The sequence below is a fragment of the Mesoplodon mirus genome, assembly GCF_964341445.2.
Source record: "Mesoplodon mirus genome assembly, chromosome: 6".
Taxonomy (NCBI): domain Eukaryota; kingdom Metazoa; phylum Chordata; class Mammalia; order Artiodactyla; family Ziphiidae; genus Mesoplodon; species Mesoplodon mirus.
Genome location: NC_138982.1, coordinates 99,455,359 through 99,481,071, shown reverse-complemented (window position 1 = coordinate 99,481,071; position 25,713 = coordinate 99,455,359). Strand labels below are relative to the sequence as shown.

Below are 25,713 nucleotides of genomic sequence, written 5' to 3'. Positions count from 1 at the left end.
TCTTTTCTGACCACAACGCTATGAGACTAGATATCAATTACAGGAAAAAAACTGTAAAAAATACAAACACATGGAGGCTAAACAATACACTACTAAATAACCAAGAGATCACTGACGAAATAAAAAAATACCCATAAACAAATGACAATGAAAACACGATGACCCAAAACCTACGGGATGCAGCAAAAGCAGTTCTAAGAGGGAAGTTTATAGCAATACAATCCTACCTCAAGAAATAAGAAACATCTCAAAAAAGCAACCTAACCTTACACCTAAAGCAAGTACAGGAAGAAGAACAAAAATACCCCAAAGTTAGGAGAAGGAAGGAAATCATAAAGATCAGATAAGAAATAAATGAAAAAGAAATGAAGGAAAAGATACAAAGATCAATAAATCTAAAAGCTGGTTCTTTGAGAAGATAAACAAAATTGATAAACCGTTAGCCAGACTCATCAAGAAAAAAAGGGAGAAGACTCAAACCAACAGAATTAGAAATGAAAAAGGAGAAGTTAACAACTGACACTGCAGAAATACAAAAGATCATGAGAGATTACTACAAGCAACTATATGCCAATAAAATGGACAACCTGGAAGAAATGGACAAATTCTTAGAAAAGCACAACCTTCCGAGACTGAACCAGGAAGAAATAGAAAATATAAACAGACCAATCACAAGCACTGAAATTGAGACTGTGATTAAAAATCTTCCAACAAACAAAAGCCCAGGACCAGATGGCTTCACAGGAGAATTCTATCAAACATTTAGAGAAGAGCTAACACTTATCCTTCTCAAACTCTTCCAAAATATAGCAGAGGGAGGAACACTCCCAAACTCATTCTACAAGGCCACCATCACCCTGATACCAAAACCAGACAAAGATGTCACAAAAAAAACTAGAGATCAATATCTCTGATGAACATAGATGCAAAAATCCTCAACAAAATACTAGCAAACAAAATCCAACAGCACATTAAAAGGATCATACTTGGGCTTCCCTGGTGCGCAGTGGTTGAGAGTCCACCTGCCGATGCAAGGTACACGGGTTCGTGCCCCGGTCCAGGAAGATCCCACATGCCATGGAGTGGCTAGGCCCGTGAGCTTTGGCTGCTAAGCCTGCACATCCAGAGCCTGTGCTCCGCAATGGGAGAAGCCACAACAGTGAGAGGCCCGCGTACCACAAAAAAAAAAAAAAAAAAAGGATCATACACCATGATCAAGTGGTGTTTATCCCAGGAATGCAAGGATTCTTCAATATATGCAAATCAATCAATGTGATACACCATATTAACAAATTGAAGGGTTAAAACCATATGATCATCTCAATAGATGCAGAAAAAGCTTTAAGAAAATTCGACACCCATTTATGACAAAAACTCTCCAGAAAGTAGGCACAGAGGGAACCGACCTCAACATAATAAAGGCCATATATGACAAACCCACAGGCAACATCATCTTCAGTGGTGAAAAACTGAAACCATTTCCTCTAAGATCAGGATCAAGATAAGGTTGTCCACTCTCATCACTATTATTCAACATAGTTTTGGAAGTTTTAGCCACAGCAATCAGAGAAGAAAAAGAAATAAAAGGAATCCAAATTGGAAAAGAAGAAGTAAAACTGTCACTGTTTGCAGGTGACATGATACTATACATAGAAAATCCTAAAGATGCTACCAGAAAACTACTAGAGCTAATCAATATGGTAGAGTAGCAGGATACAAAATTAGTGCACAGAAATCTCTTGCATTTCTATACACTAATGATGAAAAATCTGAAAGGGAAATTAAGGAAACACTCTCATTTACCACTGCAAAAAAAGAATAAAATACCCAGGAATAAACCTACCTAAGGAGACAAAAGAGCTGTATGCAGAAAACTATAAGACTCTGATGAAAGAAACTAAAGACAATACAAACAGATGGAGAGATATACTATGTTCTTGGATTGGAAGAATCAACATTGTGAAAATGACTATACTACCCAGAAGCAATCTAAAGTTCAATGCAATCCCTATCAAACTACCAATGGTATTTTTCACAGAACTAGATGAAAAAATTTTACAATTTGTATGGAAACACAAAAGATCCCAAATAGCCAAAGCAAGAGTGCGAAAGAAAAACAGAGCTGGAGGAATCAGGCTCCTGGACTTCAGACTATACTACAAAGCTACAGTAATCAAGACAGTATGGTACTGGCACAAAAACAGAAATATAGATCAATGGAACAGGATAGAAAGCCCAGAGATAAACCCATGCACACATGGTCGCCTTATCTTTGGTAAAGGAGGCAAGAGTATACAATGGAGGAAAGGCAGCCTCTTCAATAAGTGGTGCTGGGAAAACTGGACAGCTACATGTCAAAGAATGAAATTAGAACACTTCCTAACACCATACACAAAAATAAACTCAAAATGGATTAAAGACCTAAATGTAAGGCCAGACACTATCAAACTCTAGAGGAAAATATAGGCAGAAGACTCTATGACATAAATCACAGCAAGATCCTTTTTGACTCACCTCCTAGAGAAATGGAAATAAAAACAAAAATAAACACATGGGACCTAATGAAACTTAAAAGCTTCTGCACAGCAAAGGAAACCATAAACAAGACCAAAAGACAACCCTCAGAATGGGAGAAAATATTTGCAAATGAAGCAACTGAAAAAGGATACATCTCCAAAATATACAAGCAGCACATGCAGCTCAATATCAAAAAAACAATCCAAAAATGGGCAGAAGCCCTAAATAGACATTTCTCCAAACAAGATATACAGATTGCCAACAAACACATGAAAAGATGCTCAACATCACTAGTCATTAGAGAAATGCAAATCAAAACTACAATGCGGTATCACCTCACACTGGTCAGAATGGCCATCATCCAAAAACGTACAAACAATAAATTCTGGAGAGGGTGTGGACAAAAGGGAACCCTCTTGCACTGTTGGTGGGAATGTAAGTTGATACAGCCACTACAGAACAGTATGGAGGTTTCTTAAAAAACTAAAACCCACACTACCATATGACTTAGCAATCTCACTACTGGGCATATACCCTTAGAAAACCATAGTGCAAAAAGAGTCATGTACCACAATGTTCACTGCAGCACTATTTACAATAGCCAGGACATGGAAGCAACCTAAGTGTCCATCAACAGATGAATGGATAAGAAGTTGTGGCACATATATACAATGGAATATTACGCAGCCATAAAAAGAGACGAAATTGAGTTATTTGTAGTGAGGTCGATGGACCTAGAGTCTGTCATACAGAGTGAAGTAAGTCAGAAAAACAAATACCATATGCTAACACATATACATGGAATCTAAAAAAAAAAAAGGTTCTAATGAACCTAGGGGCAGGACAGGAATAAAGATGCAGACATAGAGAATGGACTTCAGGACACGGAGAGGGGGAAGGGTAAGCTGGGACGAAGTGAGAGAGTGGCATGGACATATATACACTACCAAATGTAAAATAGATAGCTAGTGGGGAGCAGCTGCATAGCCCAGGGAGATCAGCTTTGGTGCTTTGTGAGCACCTAGAGGGGTGGGATAAGGAGGGTGGGAGGGAGACACAAGAGGGAGGGGATATGGAGATATACATATGCATATAGCTGATTCACTTTGTTATACAGGAGAAACTAACTCAACATTGTAAAGCAATTATACTGCAGTAAAGATGTTAAAAAAAAAATACATGTAGCCCTATGTTCATAACAGCACTGTTCACAATAGCCAAAACATGGAAACAACCTAAGTGTCCATCAACAGATTAATGGATAAAGAAGATGTGGTACATATATAAAATGGAACATTACTCAGCCATAAAAAAGAACGAAATAATGCCATTTGCAGCAACATGGATGCAACTGGAGAATATCATACTAAGTGAAGTAGGTCAGAAAGAGAAAGACAAATACCATATGATATCACTTATATGTGGAACCTAAAATATGGCACAAATGAATCTATCTATAAAAAGGAAACAGACACAGAAAACAGACTTGTGGTTGCCAAGCAGGAGCGGGAGAGAGGGAGGGACGGATTGGGAGTTTGGGCTTGGTAGATGCAAACTATTACATTTAGAATGGATAAAGAACAAGGTCCTACTGTATAGCACAGGGAACTATACTCAATATCCTGTGCTAAACTATAATGGAAAAGAATATATTAAAAACAAATAAACAAAAAAAGAATTCCTGGGTTGTACTTCATACTGCAGAATTTCAACCCCTAAAATAATGCAGTGATGGTAGGACTTTTACATAATAGATCCGACACAATCAATCTTCTATAGTCCCTCTCAATAAACCCTCAAAAAGAAAGTTTTATCCTGTGGAACTTTTCTTATAACTGGACTAAAGATAACATGAAGGAAATTAAAAACAAAACAAGCAACCCTAAGAATGTCTGGAGGTAGGAGTCTAATACAGACGGTCATTTTTAAATGCTTCCTATTTCTGTGATGTTTGGGGGGATAAGGAGGGAGGGGAACAACATTTCTTTGGAATATGAAGAATAAGAGAAAATATATAGAATTTTGAGATGGCTGGTTTTTGAGATACCAAAAGCAGCTTTCAACTTAAAGACTAAGAAAGAAACAGTCATTCAGAGATCATTTAGTTAGAGGAAAAACTCTTTAACTGTGGCTATAAGAAGTTAACCATTTTCATTTAAATGGATGATTTAAAATTAATAAATAAGTTTTCAAAGACTTCAAACTATAATTTAAAAAGCGGGGCTTCCCTGGTGGCGCAGTGGTTAAGAATCTGCCTGCCAATGCAGGAGACACAGGTTCGAGCCCTAGTCTGGGAAGATCCCACATGCCATGGAGCAACTAAACCCGTGCGCTACAACTACTGAGCCCTCATACCACAACTACTTAAGCCTTAGAGCCTGTGCTCCTCAACAAGAGAAGCCACTGCAATGAGAAGCCCGTGCACAGCAACGAAGAGTAGCCTCTGCTCGCTGCAACTAGAGAAAGCCCACGTGCAGCAACGAAGACCCACCGCAGCCAAAAAAAACCCCAAAAGTGAAAATAATCCAAATTTAAATCCTAATTTCCATAGCTTCAATCCTAAACCAAGGAAAGCTTCAAGAATTTTAAACAAACCAGAGGTTAAAATGAGCTGTTACAGACTATCTAACCATTTAAAAGAACAGTGATCAAACAGAAAGAAAACCCTTTCCAAGGACATTTCCCTCACCAATTGCATACAGTAGATTTTCCTAAGGTAATTAAATTTTGCAAATCCAATCCAAATGAAAACATGAAGGAAATGCTCTATTTAAGCTTCCCCATGTTACAAGTTTAGGGCCACAGTTTTCAAATTGTATAACATAGGAAGCCCTCTTAAGGTGACCCAGGACCATCCTGGGGACCAGGAGAAACAAAGTAGGAACAAAGCCATCTGCTTCCACAAAAGCTGCAACAAGAGAAGCACTATTTTCTGATTTCCAGGCCAGCATTCAAGATATGAATGCAGTTCTTGAAAAAAGAACTGGCAAGTGAAAAAATATGAAAAATGACATTTACCTGGGCATATAATGCATAGCCTTCAGCACACCTTGGAAATTTCTTTATGACCTCTTCAAAACCTTTCATAGCTGCTTGGATTTGTGAAGAATTGTTTCCCGTATATGCTTGGCGATACTGTGTAAAAAAATCAAAACAGGCCTGTCAAATCAAGAACTCAAAAACTCAGGAAATGTTAACATATTATAAAAGTCACACAAAATTACATAAATATTTCCAGAGAAGCAGGCAATCTGCTACATAATTTGCTGCATCTAAAAGGGTTCCACAGGAATATCTTTAGAGCAGGGATCCATAGGCTATGTACAATTAGGACTTCATTGCCACTAAACAATTTCAAGATGTTCAGTATTCTAGAAGAAGACTAACTTGTAACAGGTTAACTTTGCATATAAGTAGAGGACTTTTAAATTCAATATAATTTATTATCACTTTATTATTACTTTATAATAAAAGTATTATAAAGCTCCTTCATCTGGTAACATTTTTAATCTGTAATATAAATGTGTTTGTGACCCAATTTCTTTCTTTTTTTTAATTTTTTTTATAAAGTTAGGTTGTTTATTTGAGATCCCTCTTATTTTTTTTTTTATAAAATAATTTTTACTCTTATTTATTTATCTATTTTTGGCTGTGTTGGGTCTTCGTTTCTGTGCGAGGGCTTTCTCTAGTTGTGGCAAGCGGGAGCCACTCTTCATCGTGGTGCGCGGGCCTCTCACTGTCGCGGCCTCTCTTGTTGCAGAGCACAGGCTCCAGACGCACAGGCTCAGTAGTTGTGGCTCACGGGCCCAGTTGCTCCGTGGCATGTGGGATCTTCCCAGACCAGGGCTCGAACCCATATCCCCTGCATTGGCAGGCAGATTCTCAACCACTGCGCCACCAGGGAAGCCCCCAATTTCTTTCTTTAAAAGGAAAATCCTTTTAGGACTCAGGGTATGGGGTTAACTGAAGTATCTGATTTCATTAGAAATGGCCTTATTTTACCTGATTTTCAGCTCTGTATTTCTGAATATTAATAGCTCTACAAAGGCGAAATGAGAGATGAGTTATATGGTGTAATGATTGCAGAGTATTTCCTCTAAATGCTTTTGTTCTTCGTACTGGTTTATAGTAGAGAATTAGAGAGAAGAGTGCTGTTTAGGGGGCATAAAATCAGGGACAAACATCTATCAAAATGAACCAAATAAGGTATCCAGAGAAATACTGGAGCAGAACCTCAAGTAATACACACTTCTACCTTCCTAAACTGACATGTTTTTCTCCCTGTCAGTAGATGATTTCGTAGACAATGATACTCATTTTTGTTATCAATGGGAAATATTGATTTTTAGGAAAATACAAAAGAAAGTCAAACCTACCAATGCAAAACATTTCTGAGCTTGTGCCAGAGCAGACTCAGGTCTTAATCTAATACATTCATCAAAATCTGCTACTGCTTCTTCAACTTGATCAAGCAGTATTTTCAGCTAAGGAAAAAAAGTACATAGATAAACACAGTTCAAAATAACAAGTACACCAGTTAAATATGTACCGTGCCTCTTAGTACAGCTCAGCATAATGCTACGCATGAAATTATTCAATATAGAATTACTTTCTAGAAATAGTGAACTAGAAAATCTTATAATTTTAAAGGAAAGATTCTAAAACTTAAAACCAGTGTCCAATTTTTTTTTAAAAAGCACTATAAACCTACCATTTTTGATCACTCTTAAGTGATTTTTCTTCTAGAAAATGAAATATCTCTGTACTTTCAAACGTCAAAGTAGATCAGACTGTAGATAATTAATTACATTTCAAATTAATCTTAAAAGACATTACCAGTAAGGATCAAAATACCAAGAATTTTAAGGTTATCTCAACACTTCTTAAGACCCCTCAGACAGAAATATTAGATAAAATTCTCCATTAGAAAGAACCTGACTTTTCTGTTATTATATGGATTAGCCCATACTTTCTACTCTAATGCATTCCAAGAAGCCACGTCACACAAGCAGATTTATAAAGCCGCGTTTTCTCTAGATGAGGCTGAAATTGGGAACTGTTTTCTTCACTATATATTTTTACTAAAAAACAAATATGCATGTTATAAAACTCCATTCAGAAGAGATTTTTTTGATACTGTCTGGATAGTTCAGGCTAATAACTCCTTACAGCAAGAAAGCCCACAAAAATCATTCTGTTGATTCTAGCATTAACTCAAAATGCTCACTACATTTTCTTTCTTTAATTTGTCACTACACGTTTTTAATGTTTTACTTGTTGAAAACCTATGAAGCAGAAACACCTGAAAAACAAACCTGAACTGGCAAAAGCCAACATTTATAGCCTTCCTCTTCCTTTTTTTTTTACAAGTAAATATCAGGACAAATGTTCAAGATGGGACTAAATAAATGCCAACCCAAACTGTAAACCACTCTGATACTTTGTTCACAGCTATCACAAGTGATGTAAGAAAACTTTAAAGACATTCTCAAAATGGTATCAAATTCCTCAATTCAAAGATCAGAACTCTTTAAGAAAATTAATTTACCTGTCCTCGGTGGTGATAAACATCTGCATTCTGAGGATCGATGTCGGCAGCCATGTTAAAATCCTGAGTAGACAGCAAAGGCTGCTGCTGTTGCATATACATGCTGCCTCTTTTGATGAGAGCATTTGCTCGAAGCTATATACCCCAAATGAGGAAAGATTCATCATTACTACTTTTTATTCTAATTTAGTTTTTTTTAAATAACAGCTTTATTGAGATGTAATTCACATACCATAAAGCTCACCCTTTAAAAGTATATAAGCCAGTCATGTTTAGTATATTCAGAGTTGTGCAACTGTTACCACTAATTCTAGAACATTTTCACCACTCCCAAAGGAAATCTCATACACATTAGCAGGCACTCCCTATTTCCTCCCTAATTCTCAGTCCCTAGAAACCATCAGTCTTTTTTTCTCTTTCTATGGATTTGTATATTCTGGACATTTCATACAAACTGGAATCGTACATAATGCGGTCTTTTTGTGACTGGCTTCTTTCATGTAGCATGTTTTCAAGGTTTGTCTATGTTGTAACGTGTATCAGTACTTCATTCTTTTCTTTTTTTAAATATCTTTATTGGAGTATAATTGCTCTACAATGGTGTGTTAGTTTCTGCTGTAGAACAAAGTGGATCAGCTATATGTATACATATACCCCCATATCCCCTCCCTCTTGAGCCTCCCTTCCACCCTCCCACCCCACCCCTCTAGGTCATCACAAAGCATTGGAGCTGATCTCCCTGTGCAGCTTCCCACTAGCCACCCATTTGACATTTGGTGGTGTATATATGTCAGTGCTACTCTCTCACTTCATCCCAGCTCATTCTTTTTTAATGGTTGAATAATATTCCATTGTATAGATATATCACATTTTATTTATCTGTTCCCCAGCTGATGGACATTTGAGTTGCTTCCACTTTTTGGCTCCTATGAATAATGCTGCTATGAACATTCGTGTACAAGTTTTTGTGTTGACATATGAATTCAATTCTCGTGGGTATATATACCTAGGAGAGGAACTACTGGGTCACATGGTAACTCTATGTTTAACATTTTGAGGAACTTCCCAACCCCAACTAATTTCCAAAGGGATTTTACCATTTTATATTCCTACCAGCAATATATGAGAGTTCCAACTTCTCCATATCTATACCAATACTTTTTTTTTTTTTTTTTTTTTTTTTTTTTTTTTTTTTGCTGTACGCGGGCCTCTCACTGCTGTGGCCTCTCCCGTTGCGGGGCACAGGCTCCGGACACACAGGCTCCGCGGCCATGGCTCGCGGACCCAGCCGCTCCACGGCATGTGGGATCTTCCGGGATCGGGGCACGAACCCGTGTCCCCTGCATCGGCAGGCGGACTCTCAACCACTGCGCCACCAGGGAAGCCCTATACCAATACTTTTAATTGTCCAAATTTCTGATTACAGCCATCCTAGTGGGTGTAAAGTGATACCTCGTTGTGATTTTGATTTGCATTTCCCTAAGGGCTAATGATGCTAAGCAGCTTTTCTTGTTCTTATTGGCTATTTGTACATATTCTTTGGGAAAATGTCTATTCAGATCCTTTCCTGTTTTTAAATTAGGCTATCTTTTTATTGTTGAGTTGTAAGAAAAACTTCTTTAATATATTCTGGATACAAGCCCCTTATCAGATATATGACTTGTGAATATTTTCTCCCATCCTGTGGAATGTGTTTTCCCTTTTTTTGGTCACTTGTGCTTTTGGTGTCATGCCTAAGGAACCACAGCTTAATCTAAAGTATTGAAGATTTCCTCCTATGTTTTCTTCTAAGAGTTTTATAGTTTGGGCTCTTAACATTCAGGTCTCCGATCCGTTTTGAGCTCATTTTTGTACATGGCATATGACAGGCATCACCACTTGCCATTAAAACAAAAAATCGGGCCTCCCTGGTGGCGCAGTGGTTGAGAGTCCGCCTGCCGATGCAGGGGATACGGGTTCGTGCCCCGGTCTGGGAGGATCCCATATGCCGCGGAGCGGCTGGGCCCGTGAGCCATGGCTGCTGAGCCTGTGCGTCCAGAGCCTGTGCTCCGCAACGGGAGAGGCCACAACAGTGAGAGGCCCGCGTACAGCAAAAAAAAAAAAAAAAAAATCATGATCATGAAATAAGAAATAGGATTCTTCTCTAAAATTTTTTCAAGGCAAAAGTACATACGTATGTTTTCCTCAATGAAACAAATAAGAATGCCCTCACAACAATAACAAAAACAAATAACAGAACATATTTGTAATCATCAGGAAAATCAGCAGGAAATAAAATTAAAGATAATTATTACTAGGGTATCTTCAACTTGAAAATCTATTTTGAGAAGGACTTTTAACAAATACTTAGTTTAAATTACTTTTGTTTATAAGAAGTTAAGATAATTTGCTAACAAATACTTAGGCCTTGAAAAGAACTCTCATTTTCCATAAAATACATGAATGATTCATTTGGAGGTGAATAAAACCAGAGTTCACTTAATTCAATGAGGAAAAAGAGATGTTAACCATCTAATAAGGAGTACAGTACTTTGGCAGCTAACCGCTATTCTTGTTACACTGAGTAGAAGGCTCATATAATTCGACAGACACCCCCCCCACCAAATCTTAATTATAAAAATAACTACATACACACAAGAACACGTAGAAAACGAAAAGCTGTTCCAACCACACAACTGTAAAAACTTTTGGTATATTTCAGTATATTTCTATATTATATATATATATATATATATATATATATATTTTTTTTTTTTTTTTTTTTTTTTTTTTTGCTGTACACGGGCCTCTCACTGTTGTGGCCTCTCCCGCTGCGGAGCACAGGCTCCGGACGCGCAGGCTCAGCGTCTATGGCTCACGGGCCCAGCCGCTCCACGGCATGTGGGATCCTCCCAGACCGGGACACGAACCCATGTCCCCTGCATCGGCAGGCGGACTCTCAACCACTGCGCCACCAGGGAAGCCCCTCTATATTATATTTCTAGATCTTGTTTTTTCCTCATGTAAATAAAATCTTTCAGAACATATTAAATGTGTTTGTTTTTTACTAAATGCATTTTATAACCCTGTACTACATATTGCATGTTATGTACAATACTACCTATAGCACTGCTACATCACCTTTACCCCTACCCAAATACAGTCCAATACAGTAGGCGGAAGCTCTATGGGGAAGCTGAAGCTACCAGATATTACAGGGGAAAAAAGAAGTCCTTTCCTAGTTAAAGATATCCATCACTGACATTTATGATTCAGTTTCACTGCACCAACTCAATCATCATTAGGCGTAGTCCCTTCCAAAACAAAAAGTAATCTTTTGGAGAATGGCAATTGAAATGCCAAAACTTTGGCAAAACATACCTGAAAGTCTTATTTTTATTTATTATTAATTTTTCACATGCACACACACAGAGTTTTAAATGTACCTTCACATTAGCTTCTTTCAAGCTGATGACCTTATCTAAATCTGGTTTGGCCGCACTGGCATTGCCAATAAGCAAGTAGAAAGTAGCTCGTAGTAATAATGCTTCTGCCATGTATTTGCCTTGGGCATCTATTTCTTTTGAGCATTCACTTATGATTTTATCATAGTTTTCTTCTTCCATATACTGTTTGGCCTTTAAGTATCCAGAGCTGAAAATAAAATAAGCATAGGAAATTATTATTTATTACTAATAAAATGAGCATAAAAAATTACTAAAAAAGCATCAAATGCTAAAACTTGCCACATTTAGTATACTTGAGTTAAACAATTGTCCTCTTCCCCTTAACAAGTTAGCCTGTCAATGTGAGACTGGAGTGTGGGTGGTGGTATGCGGGGCAGTGTGTGTAACAGATTAGGATTTTTGATGCAGACTGGGATTTTCTTGCTGCCTTGGAGAGAGAGTTTTTAAAAAGGAACAACAGAGAAAATGGCAGTAACTTAGGGTTATTGCCCAGGCTTCAACATTTAGACACATGAAAAGATGAGCTAATGACAGACTGATCTGCAACATAGGAAAGGATCCTGTTTTATTCAAAAGATGAGCTAATGACAGACTGATCTGCAACATAGGAAAGGATCCTGTCTTATTCACCTTCTTATCTGTGGCACATTGATGGCATGCAACAGTTATTTTATGACTAACAGAAAGAACAGAGAAATAGAAAGTTATTAAGTAAGTTTAGGGTCACAGAACCCAAGGGAAGAGGTGTGACCTGAGTTGTACTTTGTAAAGATCACTCTGGCTGTGCTGTGGAAAATGGACTGTAAGGGAGCAAGAACTGGAGGCAGGGAAATATCTATTGATAAAAGGCTCTCATCCAGAAGTTGTGTTGTTTCACCTAAAAGAAGAGACCTAGAATGAATAGGTGGAAATATCAAAGAAGCAGACCCTTTCATCAAATAGTACTTAAAGAAAACACCCTTCCCCTACTTTTTAAAAAGCAGTGACCACAATATCATCACTCTTCTAAAATGATGACTTTTATTGAGAAGGCTTGTAGAAGGAATTTTTTGAACTGAAAAGGAATTTACACTATATGTCCTTTAAGGGGCACTGTAAATTACATTTTCATATTTCATTTGCTACATATTCTGAAAAGAGAAAACTGGCAAGTGACTTAAAAGTTATGTCAGTCAAAGTCTTACAAACTCTGTGCTAACCTTTCCTATAATTACATTCTAATATTCCCTGCACTCTAGTTTTATTCCTCAGGTCACCAGGGTAAGACAAAATAATTATTAAATCAGATTGGAAGTAATAACGGTTCCTATTTATTGAGAACCTAAGTGCTAGATACTTACAAACATGACCTCTAAACCTCACAATAAGCCTCAAAGGTAATTATTACTTCCCCGTTCAAAAAATGATGAAGCTAAGGCTCAGAGTAAAATAGAATTCAAAAACTTAGGACCAATTCCAATTAGTGTTCTGGTGAGAGATAGCTATGTCCTGCCACCTGTCAAGACAGTTCTTAGAATAATGGTATTAACTTCACTGTAGTTTTTCTGGGATAAGGACTATTTCCTAATCAGAAGAGGCAATTATTGGCATTACCTTAAACATTTGCTTTCCATCTACAATCTTCTCAAAGAGATTGCTCACCAACTAACTCAAACTTGAACATCTTGGCTCAATTCTACATAGTATCCTCCCTTAAAAGGTGGCCAATAATGGTAGAAAAATTGGGAGATACAAATTAAAAGCAATCTTTTTCCTTAAACCTTCCAATATGCTATAGATGCAAAATTATGCTTTGCTTTGGGAACAGTATTCCCTTTTCTTCCAAACTCATTAGAAAAATGTCATGTTGGTAATAATGTTGTACCTTCTCTTGGAGAGGAGAGCTAGCCTCAACAGCAAGATAAAAGTATTGATAAATATAAATGGATAAGCAGGCTAGATAGCTTATATACTACATTATATCACTTGACCTCCAGTTGTAAACATAGTATCTTGTACTTTGGTTTCAGCTCTCTACAGGAGCAAACACAAACCCAAAGAATGGCATTTTCCTAGGCATGCAGAAAAAACCTTGAACAAAGTCACTCTTTTGGGCACTCCTAAAAATTAAGTTATATATTATAAACTTCCTTGCACTAAAACATCTGGATATTGAGCTACACAATCATTTTTTAAGTTACTGCCCCTGTTCAAATATAATCAACCACTTGATCTCCACTAGGAGATCTCTTGAGAATATCATGTAGGACCTTAAAAGCAGGGTAGACTCCTGGCAGTAAAACCTTGAGTCACCACAGAGGTAACTCTTAGGGTGTAATAGACATGTGTGAGAAGAGAAGTATTTTTATTATTATAATATTATTATATATTATAATTTTGTTATATTTATATCTATTTATAAACAGATTTTTTGGAGATGACTCAGAGTTCCACTTTGGCTCTAGGGCAGCAAAAACCCCCCGTTTTGGCTACGTCCCCGCCAAAAAGAAAAACAAAACATTAAGCAGATACTATACTCGAGACACTTACTTTTCTTTTACTTCTAAAGCCTCCCCTTCCTTGTCTTTATCTTCATCAGACTTCTCTCCTTTAAGCATTGGCTGAGAAATTATATCATCCGTGAAAGAACTGAAGTAAGATTTGATAAACTGTGGAGATGGCATCAGAGGTTCACGATTCTGAAATTTAATCATATTTATACACATCAAAATAGAAAACACTAACCAAAGAAGCAGATGCCTTTGTAGAACACTGAGAAGCACTGTCGTAAAAACTGGCGTCTCTTTTTCAGATAACTGAAGGATATCAGGCTCCAAACCATAGCGCGATAGACAGTGGAAATGGTAATGCTGCCAGTCCCAGCTGTTCAAAGTAGGTTTTAAATGAGAACCTTTCCCCTCTCCAAAGATGTAAAATGTCAAGAACTCTTAGAACCACTCACTAAAAGAAGGTGAAATCTGGAACAAAGGAGATAAACAACTGCTGAGTTAAAATTATCTCCTTCTGAGCTAAAATTATCTTCCTGTCCTAGAAGATTAACATCTCAATTTACTACTCAGGACCATGTCTTACACAGGTGCTACAATGTTAAGTCCATCTACCATGGGCTTTCATTTGTCCCCTACTTATTCTGCATCTGAAGATCTCTATTGGAGTAAGTGCCACTGAAAGTCAGAATGAAATCTCATTTCCTCTTTTAATTATTACTTTTTCCCATGGCAACCTGATTCATAATCATAGAAGTATTCTGTTTCTCCTTATTATACTTAAGATGATAAAGTCTTAAAGGAAGAAGGAAAAGGGACTAATGTCACCAAAGGGCTCTCATAACATATTTTGGATCCTTTGCAAAATTCAACCCAAAGATTTTAGAGTGGAAATATGGTATTCTAAATTGTATGTACAACAAATACCATTTCTATTATTTTGGTAGATTTAATGTCTTTGTATTTGAAGGAGGGGGAAAAAATGAATCTGGCTTTGTAAGTATATGATCTAATCTAGGATAGATGAGAGTGGGGTAAATAAGAAAACTGAATAGAAAAATCTAAGGAATTCACACTCTTTTTTTGGTGTTCTCTCTGGGGAGAGATTCAGTGTGTCTTAATTACCATTTTAAATCAAATGGTCACCACCAAGCGATAAATACACCTAACTTAAGTATTTCACTGAAGACCCTGTGTTGGAATATATAAGTGGCAATCATCTACCACTTCAGGGAAAAAGCTTAAATAGAAATTTAAAGAGCCCTTACTGAAGTTGAATAAATCATTAATGTCTTGTAGTTTCCTATTTCAGCTTAGAAATGAAGCTACCACTTCCCTGTCTTTCACAGACTAACAAATTTAAAATGAGAACAATATTTTATAAGTAATGGCCTTATGTATCAAAGGAACAAGATATAAATTCTTGCTCTGCCACTTATTAGCTATGTGTCCTTACACATGTCATTCTCAGTTTTCTCATCTCTAAAATAGCAATAAAAATACTATCCTTATTTATCTTATAGGGTTATTGTAAAAATAAAAATAATAAAATGAAAAGTATTTTGCAAAGTGGAATTTACAAAGTGGAATACAAACAGGTTAGAAAATATATGTGTAAACTAATTTGGAACCTATATAAATGTAGGTTATCATATTTTCTTACTACTCTGCAGTCCAACCAGTATAATTACTCAACAATAGCATTATACTCAAGGAAACGAGGTTCCTTCAAAGTTCAATTTGTGAGACTCTAACATGGTATTTTGCAAAATATTTTGAGGAGCACCAGTTCTAGTTCCTCAAAACAGCATGTTCTACCAGATGCTGAAGGGAAGGAAATAAGTTCCAGAGTTTAAAGAGACTGAGAACCAGGATAGCTGTATTTGGAGATTCACAACACATACTAGCACAAGAAAGTCCTGCAGTGAAGAAACCTGTCTTAACTCTGTTTAACTCAGCTAATATTCAGAGATGTGAAGTTAAAAATACAGAGAGATTAAAATCAACTTAAGAGAAAAGCAAGTTATTATTAAAGAAAAAAGAAACAACTGCCTCGATATTATGAAATTTAGCAGAAAACCTCTACTGATGTTTAGTAATACCTGTGGTACTCCCACAGCCCTCTACTTATATTCCTCCATGACACTTTACCAATAACATGCCTTTTATACTTATTAATGGTCCCTCTCATTAAGGACTTTGTAAGGGCAAGGACCATGTCTTTGTACCTACCCTTCTAAAATGCCCATTATGGACCTCTGTTCAATAAATGTTTCTTGAATTAAACCATCTACTAACTGTGTAAAACCAATGCCAATTTATACAGCATATCTTTAAAAACTTTAAAGAGTAGGAGTTGGCAATTTTTTTCTGTAAAAGGCCAGATAGTAAATATTTTAGGCTTTATGTGCCATACAGTCTCTGTCACAACCACTCAACTCTGCTGCTGTAGCTTAAAAGCATCTAAAACAATGTGTGAGTGGCTGAGTTCCAATAAAACACTATTGGCACATTATTTATAAAAACAGGTGGCAGGCTGGATTTGGCCTGTAGGCCATTGTTTGGCAACTTCTAATATACATGAATTCTTTCAATATCCTCCAGGTGCAATACTGGACATAGTTTACATTCTTATTTTAAAAAGGTAAGCCACAAAAGCCCAAGATTACAGGAAAAAGAAATATAATCCGGATCTAATTTCAGTTGTAACCATCGTGCCCAAGTTTAAGCAGTATAAATTAGAAACGACCCTTCACAATGTATACTCCCTCTATTAACCAATTCAGATTAATTTACCTTGTATTTTTCTTTGGCTTTCTCTTTTCCAAGAAGTTTAAGAACTTTATCAGCTAACAGCATGCTTTGCTGATTTTGGAACCCTTCTAATATACACACAGCAGTGACATCTAGAAATGATGCAAAAAACAAAAGTATGAAATTATCGCAAAGATGATTAGCGGCATCAAATGGGTTCAGTGTTACCACAGAAAGCCAAACCAAATGCATAGCTTTATGTGGCTATCATTTCCAATAAACTGATTCTCAACACTTTAGTTTTACATACTTTACGACCCAACTCAAAGCTCAGAAAGTCACTCTACTTCTCTAGAATTCACTTTCCTCACCTGTGAAATGAAAGGGACTATACTACACCATTTGTGATGTTTCTCATCACTCCAACATTGTACACAGCAAATAAAACACGTAATCCGGGAATAGTCTTTTCTGGCCGGTTAAGTATACGTGAAATCAACATAACGTGGCTCTCTCATGTCTGGTCTTTTTATAGGCCTCAGGGTTACTCCTCGTCTCCAAAGCCATCTTGCCACAGAGTTCTCAATTAAATCTGCTTCAAAATACCATTTTAACCTGGCTATGCTACAGCTCAACACACAGTGGTTTGAAATTTAAAAGATCCATGTTTCCTTAACCGCTCAATTTTTCATTCAAAGTAGTGAACAATGGCTGTCTCTCTCTTTTTGAACTCAATTTCTCACAATTCCATATCCTTGCTCCTCCAAACAAGTCAATCTGCTGTATGTTCCCCTGATAATCTGGCTAGTGCCAATGTCAATGTCTTTTCTCCATCCCATTTCTCCATCTAAAATCCATTTAAACTCCTCTCTACAATTATCGCTTAGTAACTTCAAAGTCTGGTTCAAAACTCAGAAGTCTCTTTTCCAAAGCAACACTCCTTCCACCCACCACCAAAGTACATGATACCACAAAACCTCAAATTTTTCTAAAATGTTCTCTAAACCACTCTCAATTGGTAATCCTGATTTTAAAAAAATAAATAAATAAAACAGCTTCCCCCCCCACCTTTTTTTTTTTTTTTGCGGTATGCGGGCCTCTCACTGTTGTGGCCTCTCCCGTTGCGGAGCACAGGCTCCGGACGCGCAGGCCCAGTGGCCATGGCTCACGGGCACAGCCGCTCTGCGGCATGTGGGATCTTCCCGGACCGGGGCACGAACTCGTGTCCCCTGCATCGGCAGGCGGACTCTCAACCACTGCACCACCAGGGAAGCCCAGCTTTTCCCTTTTAAATAATGTTATTTAAAAAAAATTATGGCTAAATTTCTGATTATTGATGCTTTTAAAGCAGATTTAAGTATGTAGTGTAAAGTACTTTTCAACTGCAGAAATTGCATTTTGGTTTAGCTCTACATCACCCAGAAGAATGTACTTTATAGGCCAGTGGCGGATACCCTAATTGAAGTTTTGGCAGCAGATATGGCCAATTAGAGGCCAAAGAATATTTACAATATTTACTGAGAATGGCAAATTCACTTGATGCTTTGTATCAATTACATAATTTCTAATTGAGTATGAGATAATGTTTGAAAACTGCAAGGGCAAAAAATGTTTTCTTTAATGATTCATCTCAAAATTATTTCATATTTATATAGGATATTAACTGAAAAATACGTAGAATCTTAGAAACACTATCGCTCACTAAAACCCCTCTTCTGATTTCTTATTCATGAAATTACACTGATGCTCATTAATTGCCAAGTTTAAAATGTGTGGTATATAAACTCTAAATCATTTAATTCCATAGTGGGGAACCGAGACAGTACTCAAGTATCTGCAATCTCAATTTAAACTAGAAAACAAAGTCTCAATGGGGAAGAGTAAAACTTTTAAACACAATTGATTTCTCTACTCATAGGCAGAGTTTCATATAAATTTACCAATGACTATGAAGCCTTTAGTAGTTTTCATACATAAACACAAAAATACCCTCACCTTCTAAACATTCCTTCTTATTGTCTAGCTTCTCGTGGGCTTTTGCACGTCTAAAGAGAGCTTTCACATATTTGGGATTAAGTTCAACAGCCTTTGTACAATCTTGTGCCACCTCTTTCCATTTTTGCTGTAATGAAAGTATTAAAAAAAAAGTCACACTAAAGGAAGCACTGTTTGACAGAAATCAGTTTTCTAAACTCAGTAGGCCAAGTATTAAGAATCCCACAACAGAAAAATTATTCCCAATTCATACAAAGAGTTAATATCCACAATACATTATAACAGCTCATATAAATAACTGTAATAAAGATTAGCAACCTAATTTTTAAAAATAGGTAAAAGACATATTTAAGCCATCTTTCTACCACCAAATCTACAACCTACCTGCATCTATGCGATATCATCTCCTCTTTCCCTCCTGTTAAAACTGAGGAAGCACCCCTCTTCACCAAAGGCCAACCTTCCACTTGTGGTACGGATCCACATTCTCCCCGCTTCAAGGACTTCACTGTTAGCTATCCTGCCTCTGCATCAATCTGCTTCTCTACTGAATCATTCCTATTAGCATAAAAACACCTCCTTTAGTATTTTCCACCTTTTAAAAACACTCTTTTGATTCCGTAATTCCCTGCAGTTATTACCCCATTTCTTAGCTCCTGTTTATTGCCAAACCTCCAAGGAGTTGCCACTCTACTTGATTTCCATTTACCTCACCGGCTGCTCCTTCCCAATTTCTGTAGCTGACTTCTCCCCCTCTATCTGATTTCTACATGCTGGAACGCTCAAGGACTCATCCCTTCTCTCTCTTAGGCGATCACATCTATTGTCCTGGTAGTATACAACATCTAAAATTAGATGACTCCAAACTTTATCTCTTTAACCCAAACCACGCTCCTAAAATAGAGACATTTCTCAATTCAACTGTCAGCTGACTCACTCTTTCCTCACTCCACTATTACTAAAACTCCTGCTTCTCTTCACACTTCACATCCAATACAACAGCAAATTCTGTTGGTCTTCAGCTTTCCTTCATGTCTCACTTAGGCAACTACAACAACATCCTTCCTTAGTCTCCCTGCCTCCACTCTTGCCTCCCTCCAATATATTCTTGACAGAACAGTGAGAACAATTTTAGATGATGTTCCTGCCCTATTTAAAACCCTTAAATATTTCCCATTACACTCAGAATCAAACCCAACCTTCTTACCATTGCAAGGCTTTGCCTGATCTGGCCTCTGCTACCTTTCCAGTTTCATCTCTCTATACCCCAGGATCCTTTATACATACTTCTTTAATCATGGCAAACTCTTGCCTAACTCAGAGCAATTACATACACTGTTCCTCCATTTGTAACACTCTATTCTGCACTGTTTTATGCACCAACCCCACTCATTCGTCTATTATAGAATCAAAGCATTTATCAAAATGTTTAATAGTTGTTTTGCGATCCTTGAGTTCTGTGCATATTGTTTGCTTTTATAGACCCAGCTCCTACTATAGTAACCTTTCATATATGAAACAGTCAATAAAATTTGGTTGAACAAAAAATGCAGAGAATATAAATGCCGAATAAACGTAGAAAAAGATTGTCCACTTCACGAACATCTCAAAAATTGCAAATTAAAACAATGAGAGAGAATTTTTCTCCCACCAGAGTGGCAAATATTAAGACTGATAATACACATAGTCAGTGAGATACTGGAAAACAAACATGTTCATATATTATTATTAGAATAGGTATTGATACTATCTCTTTATATTTCCATTTCTAGAATTTTATTCTCCCAAAAGTATGCAAAAAAATACTTACAAAAATATTTACTGCAACACTGAATGCAATAGGGAAAATAGGAAGCGATTCAAATGTTCATCAACAGGGAGATGTTTTCCACTATACAACCATGTAACAGCTACTACATATAGCCTTTAAAAAGAATGAAATAGATCTGTGTGTGCTATGAGAAGCTGTACAAGATACAGTGGCAACTGAAAAAATATGTTGCAAACAATGTAATAGGAATTCATCTTTTGGTCTTTTCCCCCCAACGTATGCTACTATTACATGTATGGGGACAAAAGTTGAAGAAATAAACTCAAACTGTTGAAGAGGATGGGGTCACCAGAAACTTTTAACTTTCTGTATTACCTAATTTCATAAAATCTGATATATACAACTTTGGATTGTGTGTGTGATGAGCAAAACTAAAATTTGTTCTTAAAAAGCTATGTAATTAAAGGATATAAAAACCAAACAAAAATCCTGTAATTTCAAAACAACTTCAAAAAGTTGATTAGATTTATTTGAGTGGCATTAACTGAAACATTATGCAAATAAAGAGGAACAAAACAAACAGAAAAACCAACCTAGGATACATACCAACTGCTCAAAGGCAGCAGCTCTGTTTTGATAAAACGTGGAAAGGTCAACATTCTTCTCTGTAGGGCACAAACTGATAGCCTCGGTATAGCACTGAATAGCTTGTTCATATTTTCCTGCTTTAAAATATTTGTTGCCTTTGTTCTTGGCTGCTTGGGCTCTATCAAGAGAGTTCTGAAATATGAGGAAACAATTATGAAAAACTTATCAATACTCAGTAATAGATTCAGATCACAGTGATTAAATGACACACTGAAGAAAAAATGGGAGGGCAGAATGGCTGTTCACAATGCAAGTCACTCATATAAATATCGTCATGGGATAGAGTGTTAGTAACAGGATTGCTTAGCCAAAAGGTTTATATATTTTTAACTTGAAAAACACTCGGACTTCTCCCAAGAAAAGGCTGTAGTGCTTGAAAGTACCACTTTTCTGCCATTCCTACCAGCAAGAGATATGATAGCTGTGTTTAATTTTTGCCAGTCTAATGAGTATAAAACAGTGGTTCTCAATCAGGGATGATTTTCCCTCTAGGGTACCTTTCACAATGTCTGGAGACATTCTGATTATCACAGCTAGGGGTCAGGAGGAGGCGCGACTGGTATCTAGTAGGTAGAAACCAGGAATGCTGCTAATATTCTACAATGCACAGGACAACACCCACACACCACCACCTTGATCCAAAATGTCAACAGTGCCTAGGGTGAAAAACCCCAGCGTAACATAATTCTAGTTCACATATTATTGCAATTCACATTTTCCTCACTATCAGTGAATTTGAAAATCCGTTCATGTTTGTTTATTGGCCACTGGACTTTTTCATTCTGAAAACCACTTACTGACACGTATTGCTGTTTTTCTATTAGGCTGTTTGTCAACAGTGTAGAAGAGATACTAGAAACACTTTGCCATCTTCATTACAATTGTTATCCCAAATCTCTTGTTTGCTAATCAAATACATTTGGGGGACTCCTATCTTTGTCTCAGAATCTGCTTCCTAGAGGAGCCATCTCACATACTTGATGAGTTGGTAGTTAATACCCATTGAGGACAGTTGCAAAAGCTTCAGTCAGCGTTTGGGAAGCATCTTTGTAGACAAATCCAGTTATCTAGCTTCCAGCTACTAGGTCCAAGAGCTTCATGGCACATCTTCACCCCAAACTTTATTGTTTGTCAACATCATTCAACTTTAACAAATATGTGATTACGAAAGAACCCGTGTATCTCCAATAGGTAAGCACTGACAAAGTAAAAGCAGAAGTAGCTACCGCCCCAACTAACTTACAGGGAAGGCCATGCTGCTTGGGGCCCAGGGCATCTCAGTCACAAAGAGACGATGGGACAGCAACCTTCTGTATCTGCTCTTTTCTCCCTTCCTCTTGCTTCATTCTTCTTTGCTACCTTTCCCCCTCCATTTACCTTTGTCTCCCTTCTCCTTTAGTCTGAATGTAGCTATAATTTTTTGTTTTTCTTGTTTTTTGTTTTTTTTTATAGTGTGCAAAGAAGGATGTGTAGGAAACTTTAAGTTCAGAATATAAAACAGCTAGTTTAAGCTAGCTAGTGTCAAGAAGAAACATGCTCATTTTAAAATAAGATGTGGGAGGATGAAAGGAGCCAACTAGAACACAAACAGAGTAACAGATAAATATGAAATCTTCCACTTGTAAATAGCCTAATCACCTTCCAAAAACTTTGACAGTAAAAATCCTCAGCACAAAACATTCATACTAGAAGACAACTAGGACTCTCTCATGTAGTTGTGGATTCTAGTTGCTGGAAAACTGCACTTGAAGCAACCTCATCAGTCCTCCCACTCCACTAAGAGAAAGAGAAGTCAGACTGGAGTAGGGTTGTATCATTCAGAAGGAGTGAGGATCCCCTCCACCCAAGAGACAAGTGACAAGCATACCTTGCCTATCTTCCAAGAGACGATACTGTCAAGAATTGCTAACATAAAGGAAAATTAATACCATAAAAGAGAGGCACCTGATTCAAATAAAAAACTAGTATTTGAGAAAGCAGGATAAACAAAGCAAACAGAAAATTTAACATCAGAGGAATGAGAGGTTATCACAGTCATTTTTAAAAAGGCTGCTTCTAAAGAGCACCAATTAGACATCTTGAAAATTAAAAAGGATTATTACAATAAACTCAATGGATGGATTGTATATTAGAATGGGCATAACAGAGGAGCAAATTAACAAGTAGAAGGCAGAGCCAAGGAAATCTGCCAGAATGCAACAAGAACAGAGGACAGGGAGGTGAGAAGTTTGGAGGAAAAGTTAGATGATATGGAGTATAAATACCAAAGTTCCAACGTCTATCTATCTGAATTTTAGAAGGAAAGGCATAGAAAGGACTGTTTTAAAAAATATTAGAAAAATTTCTGGAGTTGAAAAAAAAAGACACACATTTTTAGACATATCATGGTGAAATTTCACAGTAAAAATCCTTAAAGTTTTTAGGTAGAAAAAAACCAGATTACCTACAAAGAAAAAAAGAACCAAACTGGGGTCATATTGTCACCAACATTAGGTATTTAAAAACAATGAAGCAACAACTTTAAAGTCCTGAAGAAAGATTATCTTGAACTTAAAATCTTATACCTAGCTAAATTAGCATTTAAGGTTGAACACAAGAACAGAAACAGAGGTGTACAACTTCCTTACCACTAAAAATAAACCCCAAAGCAGTGGAGATGATCAATAAAACAAAAAGCAGGAAGGAGAGGGTAAAGGAACAAACAAAAAAGTGGAGTACATATGGCAGGAATCATTAAACATGTCAATAATAACAATAAATGTAAATAGGTTAAATCTCCCTATTATAAATAAACTACCTACCCACCTACCTACTTATTTATTTATTTATTTAGGCTGCATTGGGTCTTTGTTGCTGTGCGCAGGCTTTTCTCTGGTTGCGGCGAGCGGGGGCTACTCTTCACTGCAGTGCGCGGGCCTCTCACTGCAGTGGCTTCTCTTGTTGCAGAGCATGGGCTCTAGGCACGCAGGCTCAGTAGTTGTGGCTCGTGGGCTTAGCTGCTCCACGGCATATGGGATCTTCCTGGACCAGGGCTCGAACCCACGTCCCCTACATTGGCAGGCGGATTCTCAACCATTGAGCCACCAGGGAAGCCCAAATAAACTATTTAAAATAAAAAATAACCACATGTTACCTATAAGGCATGACCTAAAACAAAATAACAGGTCAAAAAAAGAATGTAAAAGTTACAGAATGTAAAAAAGAATGTAAAAACGTTACAGAATGCAAATACTTGCAAAAAAGAAGTCAGTATCAGACAAAAAGGCAGTAAAACAAAATACCATTCACATGCCTCAGATGGAGCACTTCTGTGGGCAGTTTTATTGATAAAAGATACAATCTACCAAGAAAACATCATTACCACAAACCTTTGTATGCCTAATAAAACTTCAAGATAGTGAAACAATAACTTTTGATGTTAAATACAAAAACAAGAAAAACATTATTTCAATTTCTTGTAAAAAGTTTACAATGTTTCTAAGTCATTGAGAACATAGCTAATACACAATCTAATATGCCAGGCACTGCTGATAGAGAAAATAATGTATCAAATGCCTGTGAGGAGTATGTTCCGCTACAAACATATTGAAAATCTATTTAGTATTTTTACTAAAGATTTGCAGATTAAATAAAAAGAACTTTCTTTGGACAGAGTAATGACCTTGTTTCATTAACACAAAGAGGCAATGAACTCTTTCCTGTCTACTGGAAGTTTAAGGCTACAGGATGTCACACAGAATACAAGGAGAAGCAGTCATGGTGAAGGCAGACAAGTTAAAAGAATACAGAAAACTGGATAGGTACACAAGGCTTCCTCTCCTTAGAAAGATGGATACTTCCAATTTTTATTCAGCAAGGTCTAAATCAACCTAAAGCCAACCAAGAGAATCTTTCAATTACCCATTTCCCTCCATTCAGTCAAGTTTTACAATAGATTCCCTTTAAAAAGTATTATAAATTCCTAGGGGCTTCCCTGATGGCACAGTGGTTAAGAATCCACCTGCCAATGCAGGAGACACGGGTTCGAGCCCTGGTCCGGGAAGATCCCACACGCCGTGGAGCAACTAAGCCCATGCGCCACAACTACTGAGCCTGTGCTCTAGAGCCCGCGAGCCACAACTATTGAGCCCGCGTGCCACAACTACTGAGCCCACGCACCTAGAGCCCACGCTCTGTAACAAGAGAATACACTGCAATAAGCCCATGCACCGCAACGAAGAACAGACCCCGCTCACCGCATCTAGAGAAAGCCCGCATGCAGCAACGAAGACCCAACGCAGCCAAAAATAAATAAATAAAATAAATAAAAATTTAAAAGTTATTATAAATTCCTTATCACCTAAGGCCTAAACCAGAAGCTGCTTTATTTCCTTTCCTTACTGTACTGGAAAAAAAAAAAAAAGATGCTATGACATTGAGTGAAAAAGGATCAAATTACATAGGCAAATCACCAAATTGCAAATTTTCTCCCACTGTCACTGCAGAGCGCTACCAAACCATGTTTGGGGAGAACAATATCTCAGTTAACCTCCCTATCACCTTCTGCTC

At 37.2% G+C, this 25,713-nt stretch overlaps 1 protein-coding gene across 1 annotated transcript in view; it reads right to left on the bottom strand.

Annotated features, from left to right (window-relative positions):
* The window catches only part of TOMM70 (translocase of outer mitochondrial membrane 70), a 45,009-nt gene that overhangs the window by 9,741 nt on the left and 9,555 nt on the right, over positions 1–25,713 (bottom strand). The window contains exons 2-9 of the mRNA XM_082626080.1: positions 21,124–21,297; positions 18,747–18,873; positions 16,794–16,903; positions 14,041–14,189; positions 11,491–11,698; positions 8,066–8,200; positions 6,894–7,001; positions 5,536–5,652 (exon numbers count right to left, since the gene is read on the bottom strand). Coding sequence (XP_082482206.1) covers positions 5,536–5,652; positions 6,894–7,001; positions 8,066–8,200; positions 11,491–11,698; positions 14,041–14,189; positions 16,794–16,903; positions 18,747–18,873; positions 21,124–21,297 — 1,128 coding nt within the window. The remainder of the gene's footprint in view (positions 1–5,535; positions 5,653–6,893; positions 7,002–8,065; positions 8,201–11,490; positions 11,699–14,040; positions 14,190–16,793; positions 16,904–18,746; positions 18,874–21,123; positions 21,298–25,713) is intronic.